This window comes from Mastigoproctus giganteus, chromosome 6 (genome assembly GCF_048544385.1).
Source record: "Mastigoproctus giganteus isolate SK-2022 chromosome 6, ASM4854438v1, whole genome shotgun sequence".
NCBI lineage: Eukaryota > Metazoa > Arthropoda > Arachnida > Uropygi > Thelyphonidae > Mastigoproctus > Mastigoproctus giganteus.
This window is the reverse complement of record NC_143580.1, coordinates 144,160,465-144,172,829: the sequence shown is the minus strand read 5'-3', so window position 1 is coordinate 144,172,829 and position 12,365 is coordinate 144,160,465. Positions and strand designations below refer to the sequence as shown.

At 38.0% G+C, this 12,365-nt stretch overlaps 1 protein-coding gene across 1 annotated transcript in view; it reads left to right on the top strand.

The window, feature by feature from the left end:
• LOC150084631 (lysosomal-trafficking regulator-like) overlaps positions 1–12,365 on the top strand; it is a 686,318-nt gene that overhangs the window by 385,739 nt on the left and 288,214 nt on the right. The window contains exon 19 of the mRNA XM_090376308.1: positions 8,830–8,986. Within this exon, the coding sequence (XP_090232434.1) occupies positions 8,830–8,986 (157 nt within the window). The remainder of the gene's footprint in view (positions 1–8,829; positions 8,987–12,365) is intronic.

Genomic DNA, 12,365 nt, shown 5'->3' with positions numbered 1-12,365 from the left:
ACATTAGTCCACGAAGAGCAGTGTCCATTCCTTACCACTCTCTGTCGTCTCCCACTAGAGATGTACGTTATAGTATACACTAAAGATATACATTATACTATACCATTGCGATCTCAGAGATTTAAATTAGTTGTATCCTTACTAAATTTTCATTGCTTAAAAGAAGAAAAAAAAAATGCGTAAAAAGTTATTAGAAACTTTGAGTTACTTATTTATCATGATTAAAACCCTTGCTATTCCACTTCACTACTAGTTGCGTGCTTTGATATTTGTGCCCCAAACAGTTATTCAACAGTGATACGAATAATAAATCGTAACTTATGAAATCACTAACTTCACTAAGACTATTAAATTATTTGTCAAACTCAATTTAATATGCCAGTTAATCAAAAAGACAGTATAAATTTCCAAAAAATTTATCTGCTACTCTGTACGAAAAAAATTGCTGGTACTTTGTTGGTTGGTAGAAAATTCCAAACAGTTCATGATTGCAGGTATGTTGTTGCAATATGTCATTGAGCTTTCTTGGGGAAAATGGGAATCAAGGCATTTTCATGATATCTATGCCATGACTAGACTGTTCCTGCTGCCAGCAGATTCTTTGATTTCAGTCTCGATCCAAAAACCTCCCTGAATCTTTTGAGTAGATGTGTATCTTTCACAAGATTGTTGAATTCACTGTGTTAACAGCCATTGTCCAGAGTTGTGACTTTCTTTATCACAATAGTTGTTATCATCCTATAAATCACAAATGTTAGATTGGGGATCTGATAGCATATGTTCATGAACAAGAAGATTGCATGGTAATGTCATTTCAGTTCTGTAAGGTACCGGACTTACAGAGTAAGTAATGTTGTTTTGGGGCACACAATGCTCAGCTTCTTCTTATATTCTATTACATTTAGTAATAGATTATAAGAACTCATATTAATTATTAATATGATTAATAATCCTGCAAAGGTAGGTTGTTGTTGTTATTTGGTTTTTAGGAGCATTAGCAACTAAGGCCATATTGTTCCGGGGATATGCGGCGGTGGTCATTCCCTGACCTTTCCACATCCTCCGTATTTGTTGGTCACGGGCTTGAACCCCAGCCTAATCAAGAAGCGTGTGCTACGCACTGCTGCTCCTGCCCACCTGGCTACGGAGGCGCCGTTACACACACAAAGGTAGGAGTGATTAATATGATCATGATATTGCTTCCACATATATCATCTTCTTGATCATAAATGGCAAATTTAGGATCTGATGGCATATGTTCTAGAACAAGTGGTCAAGGTGGTACTGACCTTACAGTTGAAGTAATATTGTTGAGTTAAACAATGCTTTGCTTGTTCTTCATGTTATACCCTCCTACATTTATGCAACAAAAGTAGCAGTTATTAATATGGTTCCACCCCAAGGAAATAGCAAACATCATGGCTTTCTTCTTAACACATTTCCACAAGTGCAAGCCCTCCACACATGTACATTTTATGGGGGGAGGGGTCACACTTTTATCTTGATTACCCAATTTAATTCCATTGTATGTGATGTATGCATTTTTTACAAATGTTGTTTTGTTTCTGCCTTTGTTTCACCATGAAATAGTAACTGCTAATGTAACACAACATATTTGAATTGTTCACACAACCATGAGTTGCCATTGTCAAAGACAAAGAATATGAAATCATGTTAGAAGCAGATGCTAGTTATCATGAAACAGAAAACAACTTAATGTAGATGAAACATTTTGCTGTTTTATGTATTACATGACTCGCAGACCTCGACATGTCTAAACCTGCCTGAGCATATCTGTACCTTTCGGTCACAAAGGAAGTAGTGCCCATATTGCATATATATTTTAGTTTACCAATGCCTTTTTCACCAGTGTAATTCATTCCACTTGTGAAAAAGGCATTGGTAAACTCACCTTTTTTATACAGAGGGTGAGATAGATTTTGCAGGCTGAGCTAACTTGTTGAAATGGTTGCATTTTGGAAATATTGTGATAGCAACCAATATGAACTCAGAATAACTTAATATAATATGAACTCAGAATAACTTCTTAGCACTTCTGTAATGGGGTGGGGGGACTTTAAATTCATTATTGTAGTCCTCCATTCTTTTCCTCAAACACTAAATTCATTTACATGGTGTAATAGAATTGGAGATCTTGAATTATACCAGGAATCCATTTTGAAAATATAATCACAAAGAGTGACAGCTAAAAAGGGATGGAAGCAACAGTTTTGGATATTAATAATAATAAAAATAATAATAAAGGTTTATGGACCGGGGACAATGCTATATGCAGAAAGTACCCAACGACTATAATTGCTACATAAGTTAGTAGTCGTGAAAGGCAATGTGCTAATGTTATGGTACTAGTAACGTTAATTGTGGAGAACAAAGGGCGAACTGAACAGAAATTCCTATCATGGTGAACAAAGAAGGGAGCTAAGATAAAGGAAAAGTAATAAGAATAGCTTAGTGCTGTTCATCCTGTGACCTCAGTGCCTTTTTCAGTGGCCAGCCGCCGAAATCAAAGGAGGAAACGGCAATAAGTGGGTATAGCCTCTGTTTCTGACATGAAATACACTTTGCACCTGGTACACGTGAAAAGTAGGTAAAGTCAATTAAAATTGTTTTTTAATTTTAAACATCATACTTTTGAAAAAAAAAAAAAATAAATAAATAAGTTGAGTGAAAAATTCCACATTACAAAATATGTTCTATGGAATTTCTTTGTGATTGTTAAAGAAGAGGAAACAAGGTATTGCCAAAATGATGCAACACTGGATAGACAGTGAATAATCAAATATTCACTCCAAATTGAACCCACAATAAAATAAAAAATAAAGTAATACATAATAATGTACTGAAAGTACATTAAATAAAGTGATACATAATGGTGTACTGAAAGTAAGGATAAGGTTTCTGTTAGTGACTAGATATCCTCCCCCTCCCCGCTATGCATGGATATATACAGGATGATTCACTACCAGTGCGACAAACTTGCAAGAGGTGCAGGGGACACAAAGACGAATCGGAATCACATAGCATTGCAGGGTCCGAAATGCCTTCGTCATGTGGTAGAGGACGTTGAACGGGAGGTCGTGTGAACGGCAATCCCGCTGGAAGTCAGCATTTGCGAACCTTTTCTGTTGAAGAAACCAAGTAGCAAAAGTCCTCCGGAGTGGATAATCCGCAGGCTCCAATGATTGGACGCGTTGCAGATGGTATGAACTCATTTGGTTTGTTGACAGTATCCTCCATACAGTGGATTGGGAAATACCCAATCGTTGGCCTATCGCTCGAGTACTTATACTCGGATTGCCTTCTGCAAGATGTAGGACATTCTCCTCATTGTCTGGTGTCCTCGTCGTTCGCTCTCGATTCATGGTACCTCTCATGAAACAACCAGTCTCACGTAACCTTCTGTGCACACGTGCAAAAATCATATGATGAGGAGCACGCCTGTGCGGGAAACGTTCCTGGTACAAGCGCAGAGCGGCGCGCCTCTTACAGTCCCCATCTCCATACGTGAGGTGCATGTAGGCCAGTTTAACGTTTGAATACTCGTCCATCCTACTGCCTCGGGAACCGGTTCGCAAATGCTGACTTCCAGCGGGATCGCTGTTCACGCGACCTCCCATTCAATGTCCTCTACCGCATGACGAAGGCATTTCGGACCCTGCAATGCTATGTGATTCCGATTCGTCTTTGTGTCCCCTGCACCTCATGCAAGTTTGTCGCAGTGGTAGTGAATCATCCTGTATATATCCATGCATAGCGGGGAGGGGGGGAGAGGATATCTAGTCACTAACAGAAACCTTATCCTTACTTTCAGTACACCATCCTCTCATAATTCATTAAATCTGAATACCTACAGTATCTCATAAAGTCATATGTACCAAATCTTTTAAATGCAAAAATACAGACCTATATGGGACCTCACACAGCATGTCATGGTGCTCATGTCTCTGCCCATTGTGGTATAAAAGCTCATGAAATCAAGGCCTGCCCAGCTCAAAAGGCATCAAAAAGAGGAGCCTTGTATACCCAGGACTTTTCAGTTGTGAAAGGAAGACAAAGAGATACAGAGGCTTAAAGCAGATCTTAATATATCATGATGGAAGTAAAGTGGGGAAGGAAACTGCTAAATACAGTAAACCCATTTGCAGCGGTAAAGATCTGGAACACAATCTGAAATGCTACCTAAAGGATATTTCACTCCCATTGCATATTACTTATTCTGCTTTTAAAAAGGCCCTCAAAAAACCACACAAACCCCAGTAAATTTTCACTTCTACATTAGTTCTTTCTGGTGTCTGCTCTAACCAAAACTACCTTCAAAGGGAAACCACCAAAATACCAGGTAAATTCTACATCACAAGATTCATTACTTAGAGACTCAATTTTGGAATCTTTTTCAGAAAAAGATATAGTCACAGGGCAGCATCCATTTTTTCTAAAAAGGATAAATTCAGGGCGAAAAAAAACAACCAAACTCTCAACCCTTCAGAAGTCAAATGATGGAACCACCAAATCCAAAATAATAACAATTCTAATGTAGGAGTTGTATCGATGACAATTCCAACAGTGGAATTGTTATTGATACTGGCATAATATTAATAATGGTGGTAGTAGTAGTGGCATGTGATGCAAGAAAGCAACTGTATAACCTTATGCAGCGTCAGCCAAAAAAAAATAAATAATAATAATAAAAAAATAAAATAAAAAAATCACACCATTCCCTCCAAATGCCTGTCCAGTTCCTCTTTAAATTTATTTAACCTGTCATCTTTCACGATGACAGATGGAAGTTTGTTCCAGCAATTAACCACCCGCTGGCTAAAGGCAAATTTCTGCACATCTATTCTACATCTGTCTTTTCTTAATTTGAATTTATGCCTCCTTAGGTTCGTAATCTGAACAAGTGGTAGGATCCCATCAGAATTCAGCGTGCTCAACCCATTCAAGGCCTTATATACCTCAATCAGATCACCGCGCAGGTGCCTAGTCTCCAGCCACTGCAATTTGCAGAACTTAAGCCTCTCTTGGTAAGAGGATCCCTTCATTCCCCTCACCAATATTGTTGCCCTTCTCTGTACATGCTCAAGTAAATCTACATCCTTCCTAAAATGAGGCCTCCAAACCTGTATGCAGTACTCAAGGCGTGGCCTGACCATTGCCTTATACAGAGGGATAATCACCTCCTTTTCCCTGCTAGCAAAATTCCTATATATCATTGACAAAACCCCATGTTGTTGTTGTTATTTGGTTTTTAGGAGCATTAGCAACTAAGGCCATATTGCTCCGGGATATGCGGTGGTCATTCCCTGACCTTTCCGCATCCTCCGTATTTGGTGGTGACGGGCTCGAACCACGGTCTAATCAAGAAGCGTGTGCTACGCACTGCTGCTCCTTCCCACCTGGCTACGGAGGCGCCACAAAATCCCATGACCTGCCCTGGCAGCCTGTCTGCATTGCTCAGAAAACTTCATATCTGACTGCACAATTACTCCCAGGTCTTTTTCATTTTCTACCACCTTAAGTGTAGTACCACACAGTTAGTACGTTTCTCTGCATATGGGTAGAAGTAACCATATGGTTACTTCTACCCATATGCAGAGAAACCATATGGGTAGAAGTAACCATATGGTTACTTCTACCCATATGCAGTACTTTGCATTTGTCAAGGTTAAACTTCAGTTGCCACTTCTTAGCCCATCTGCCCAAATTATCTAGATCCTGTTGCAGTAACACACTGCCATTACTGTCATTAACAACCTTGCCAACCTTTGTATCATCTGCAAACTTCGACATTAAGCCTGATATACCTTCATCAATATCATTGATAAATATACAAAACAACAGTGGACCTAACACCAAACCCTGTGGGACTCCACTAATAACATTAGTCTACGAAGAGCAGCACCCATTGATTACCACCCTCTGTCTTCTCCCACTTAACCATCCTTTTATCCATTGTAGCAACTTACCCTTAATACCATTCTGCTCCAATTTGTACAATAGTCTTCCATGCGCAACAGTGTCTAAAGCTTTGCTGAAATCCAAATATATGATATCAAAATTATTTTTGCATCCAGTTCCTTTGTAATCACATCATAATATCCTATCAAATTTGTCAGACAAGACTTTCCCTTAACAAACCCATGCTGTGTCTGAATTATTGCTGCAGTCTTGTCTAGATGATCCTGCAATGCATCGTTATCCAGTGACTCCATTATTTTACCCGGAACAGAAGTTAAACTAACTGGTCTGTAATTACTCGTGTCACCCTTCGATCCCCCTTTGTGAATTGGGGATACATTTGCACATCTCCGGTCCGTGGGGACCTCCCCTGAATCCAGGGATGCTCTCGTAATTATGGCTAAGGGTTTGCTTAGTTGCTTTGCTGCCTCCTTTAATATAACTGGATAGATCACATCCACCCCAAGTTCTTTTCTTATGTTTAACTTCAACAATTTCTCCTCCACTTTGCTTTCAGTTGTTACAAAATCATTAAGTATCCTGCTACAATTTGATAACCTTCTGCCATTTTCAAACCTTAATAATTCCTCATGTGTGAATGTAGATGCAAAATACTCATTCAGTTTGTTTGCTATCTGAGCAGGATCATCAACAGTCGAACCATTGATGTCAAGTGGACCAATCAGATTCATCCCCTTCCTTTTAGAGTTTATATAAGTAAAGAAATCCTTACTGTTTTTCTTAGCATCTTTTGCCAAGGATTTCTCGTAATCTGCCTTCGCCTGCCTAACCTCCTTTGTGACCTGATTACAGACTAACTTATATCTGCCATAGGCTTCTGAGTCGCTTGATAATTTATATGCATCCCATGCATTTTTCTTCTCTGTTACGAGTCTCATTAGTTCATTTGTTAACCATTTAGGCCTAAACCTTGAACTATATTTCTTAATATCAAAATCCTTCTGGATAGGAGGAGGATACAACTGTATCCTCCTGCCAGGTGGATATATATGTTTTACCTGGAGTTTATTTTTTTGATTGTTTTATAATTATTATTCTTATTATGTATTACTTTATTTATTTTTTTTTTATTGTGGGTTCAATTTGGAGTGAATATTTGATTATTCACTATCCATCCAGTGTTGCTTCATTTTGACCATGCCTTGTTTCCTCTTCTTTAACGATCACAAGGGATTTACATAGAACATATTTTATAATGTGGAATTTTTCACTCGCCTTAAGCTATTTATTTATTTTTTTCCCAAAAGTATGATAATTTGGAATAATCAAACTTTGGAGACTTAATACTTCATTTATTTCTTGATATCATAACATACTCACTGAACAGGAAACTCTAAGCACATTTATACGGTGGTATTAGTTTATTAATTACAATAAAAAAAAAAAAAAAAGATTGTATAACCTAGCCTCTGAAAGTTATATTGTGTATACATTTTTCCATTATTATTGAAATCAATTTGTTGAACCAATAAATATGGTATATAACCAGGAGAAATTGTGTAAGTTATTCATACATGTATTCCTGTATGAATTTTGATTGAATCTGTAAAAGGAGCTGGTGTCCATTTTAAATTATCACCATCCTTTTCTAAGCATAATTAAAATTGCTGGCCTCTATATTAAAGGTATGATGCATTTATACAATTTCTGGAAGTATTATTTTTGTGTTTAGAGCTCTCTTTGCTTAGTTCTTTGTGAATTTAATTTTTTTTTTTGTTTGTTGTGGACACAATAAGGAAAGAAAGGTATTGGCCTCCAGTTTACAATGTAAATAATTTCATTGTAGTTAGAATTTTATGTTTGTTCCTTCTGTGTCTAAAATTTGTATATGTAAGTGTATAACCTCACAAAAACAGATTACAAAGTCAGGATATCCTCTTTATAACTACAATTGCGGAGGCAGAATAAGAAGATGCAGAGAAATTTTACATGTAAATAAAGTTCTATCAAATCTAGAGCAGATTTTTTATAATTATTGAAGGATTATTGCCAAAACAGCATGAAATAGGAATCAACTGAGGCATTTCTGGAAGCAGCCAAGAAAAACTTCAGCCAAATTTAATTTAATTGTTATGATATTGATATTGTTTATTACTTGCTATTTTACCTCTTGAAAAGAATATTAATAGTATATATTTTTGTCATTACTATCAAAAGAAGAATATTTGTGAACCTTATTTTTCTCATATTATACGATGCTCTTTTGTTGTTGTTGTTGCCAGACTGTAGTTATATGTTTCTTGATGAATTAAATTTATAAAATGATTCCTCTCGTATCATTGTTCCTAATTATGTAGAATTGCTTATAAATTTTAATTATCCATAATTTGTTATTCTAGCTGATTTTGAAACAAGCATCCTTCTTGTGAGAGGAAAGTTTTATGCACTATAGAGAGCATCCTATGCACAATTATTATCATTTGGCAATATATAGATGATAATTTTCTCGTTTTATTTATTAAGCTATGAGCACAACTAAGGAGGCATTGTTTGACTGCTTACCATATTTCCTTGGTGATCTTTGTTTTCTTCATGTGAATGCAATCTAGATGTGCACAAAAGAAATAAAATGGCATTATTGAAGTCTGAAAATTACTTAAGTATCAATAAGTTTATAAATTGGAGTAACTGATCTATGAAACAAGTTTCTGTTTGTATATGCAAATGATAAAATAAAACTACAAATGTTATATCTAAGTAATCATAACAAATTAATATTAATTTCTTCATTAAAAGTTATATGACAGGATTAAATTCCTTTTGAAACATGCAGCTATGGTATATAAAGAGAGAATTTTAAATTCTTAAATCTCTGTTTTCTATCAGCAGGATTGCATCAGGGGATTGCTATCCTTCACAGCAGCGACAACCCCTGTACAAATCAGTTGTCATGTTTAGTAAAGTGGATGTTCACGTCATTCACGGATTGAAGTATGCAGTAAGGAAACTAGGAGGAATTCCTGTATTTCTTTTTCTGTTTGCTAGAGTAAGTTATAGTGTTTTATGGTTGTATTGCAGATCTGTTATAGGTAAATTAAAATTTCAACTTATTTTAGTGACAAATGCAAACAGTCATAAGGTTCTGAAATTAATGTGAAATTCTGTTTGGCATGCCATATCTCCCTTGTTGATTTTTGTTTTCCTCCTCAGAACACAACCCACAAATGCATAAAAGTAAGTATATCCAGCATGTTACATGTACCAACGGTATGGGCAAAGCATATATTCACAGTGCTTTTGTAAAGTGATAGTGTTTTTGTACAACGACAGAATGGTTGAAATTGAGTACTGTCCCTTTGCCCTGCAATTTTTTATTTTTTTTCCCGAAAACTAAATAATAATTAAGAAGTCAGTGATTCAATAGTGGAGCCCAAGTGATCGCTACCACCAAGGCAGCTGTGCATTCTCCAGCCTGGTGAATTCAGCAACCTAGGATAGAAGTTCTATCCTAGTTGATGGAGTGTGTAACTGCTGAAGGGGGGGGGGGGAGAAATGGTCAATGGTCCTGCATTACTTGTTTAACCAGTGATTCCATTATTTTCCCTCAACATACGTCAAGACGTTAAGCTAACAGGGCTGTAATTACTCATGTTGCCTTTTGATCTCCCTTTAGGAATTGGGGATATATTCACACTTCTGTAGTACATAGGAGCCTCCCCTGAATCCAAGGATGCTCTCATAATTAAGGCCCAAGGTTTGCTTAACTCCTTTGCTGCCTCCCTTAATATAATTGGATAGATTCCATCCACCCCTGGTGCCTTTTTTATGTTTATCCTCAACAATTTTTTCTCCCCTATCCTTTCAATCATCACATGTTCGTTATTAGAATTTGAGGAACTTTTGGCATCTCCTAGCCTGGTGGTTTTCAACCAGGATGCCATAACAACATTCCAGAGGTGCCACATAATATGGGCTTAAGTTACTTAAACTTATTATTTTTTTTTTAATTTGTTTATTTCATTATATAAAGGTGTACAGTATCTTTTTAATTTTGTGGTGATCTATAATTGATGTTTACTTAGTACCTCTATATAAAAAATAAAATTATTATATACTGTATATATATAATTTGTATTATGAAATGTAATTTTTTTAATTATATTATTGTAATAACTATCATATAACCTATGTATTTTTTAATATTACACACACACACACACACACACACACACACACACACACACACACACACACACACACACCCCCCGACCAGGCTAGCCAGGTGGGTAAAGTGGCCCTCCCCGGCAACCCAAAGGTTGTGGGTTCGAATCCTGCCTCGGGCTTGGATCAGAGTAAAATGCAAAAACTTTGGGAGGTGCATTATGGCCACAGAAGCCAATGCACCAAAACAAAAAACAAAAAAAAAAAAAAAAACAAAAAAAAAAACGCACACACGCATGTATACAGAGAGAGAATCGGATCTAACAGACAGAAAATTGAGTAGATTTAGTAGCAGTGCCACAAAATAAAATAAATTACTTAGAGGTGCCATTATTAAAAAAAAAAAATTGAAAACCACTGTCCTAGCCTAAAGAATTCCGTGTGTGCATGTGTGCATTGTAGATGCAAAATACCTATTCAATTTGTTTGCAACCTGAGCAGGGTCATCAAACAGTTCACTCATACATGTAAGGTGGCCCAATGTGATTGAACTCCCCCTTCCTTCTACTGTTAGTATAAGCATAGAAGTCTTTGCTGTTTTTCTTTGCATTCTTTGTCAGAGACTTCTCATAATCTGCCTTATCTTGCTAATCTCCTTTATGAATTGATTACAGACTAATTTATATCTACCTTAGGCTTTTGTATCACTTGATAATTTATGCGCATTCGACGCATTCTTCTTCTCTGCCACATGTCTCGATAGTTCATCTGACATCCATTTATGTCTAACCCCTTGAACAGTATTTTCTTTGTTTTTATGTCCCTCGACGTGGGCACCTGTACGTGGTGAGGGGACCTCCCAGTGATGCTGCTGGTTTTTCCAGATTAGCATCACTGGGATCCAATGCCCATACCTTGGTTCCAGGGTTACACCATTGGAATCCGGCGTGTGCAGCCGTGCGCCGCGACCCGTGGAAGCGGAAAGGGGGATCCTGGTGGTTGAGGGGCCCAGCCTTAATACACCACTTTGGCCCCTGCTTCGACAAGACGGACGGTCCCGGACCGGCTCGACTGGGATCAATCGGCGGGTGATTTTATACTGCTAGGGTCAACTGCGTTCCAATAAGTCTCCCTCCCTTTGGTTCTGGGACGGGATAAAGACTTATTGGTAACGTGGGTATGGTGTTCTAAGCGAACTCGGCGTCCCATTCGTGTACGCAGTACCTGCTAGTTCACGAGTGGGCGCCCCCTCGTAGGGCTCCATGGTGGGTGAGGTACTTAGGCATCAGACATTTTTTCTTTACTCTCATGAGTAATTTAAATCCTTCTTCTGGGGCCCCAACAAGGCCCCTACCTAATCGATCATCAGATGAGAGTGAAAGCAATTCAGCTAAAAGAGCCAGAACTGAGGAGAAAACAACATCTGTGACACCTCTTTTCCTCATTCTCCATTCCACCGGAGAGCAGTCACTTGGAAAAATGTCACCTTTCTTTATCCAGAAAGGATTAGAAGGGATGGCAGGTTCACCCAAATCTGTAAAACGGCTGCGTTCTGGAGATATTCTAATAGAAGCATCAAATATAAATCAAGCTGAAAAATTTTTGAAAGCCACATCTATAGGGGGAATACCCATCATCACAACCCCTCACAAAACTTTGAACTCTTCAAGAGGTGTGATATCAGAGTGGGATCTTCTTCACGTTTCTGAAGAAGAGATCTGCTCTGAATTAAAAGATCAAGGAGTGACAGCTGTCAAGAGAATATCAATGCGGAAGGAAGGGAATCTCGTCCCTACCCGAGTTCTCATCCTAACATTTAACACCCCACGGCCTCCTAGTTCCATCAAGGCAGGGTATTTAAACTGCCCAGTGAGGATCTACGTTCCAAACCCACTGAGGTGTTTTAAATGCCAAAAATACGGACACTCACAAACGGCTTGTCGTGGTCACCCTGCCTGTGCTCAATGTGGTGCGAAAGACCACGAGAGCAAGGAATGTTCAGCTTCTAAACTGATCTGTGTAAATTGCCAACAAGATCATCCTGCCTACTCCAGAGCATGCCAGCGGTGGAAGGATGAAAAAGAGATCCAGAAATTGAAAACGGAGCTGAATATCTCCTACCCAGAGGCTAGAAAACGCATTCAACCAAAAAATAGCGGGAAACCTTCATATGCCCAGAAGGTTTCTGCGAAGTGTACTATCGGTACGCAGACTGAGATGACTGTACCACCAAGAGAGTCATTCACACCGATTGCCCGCTATCT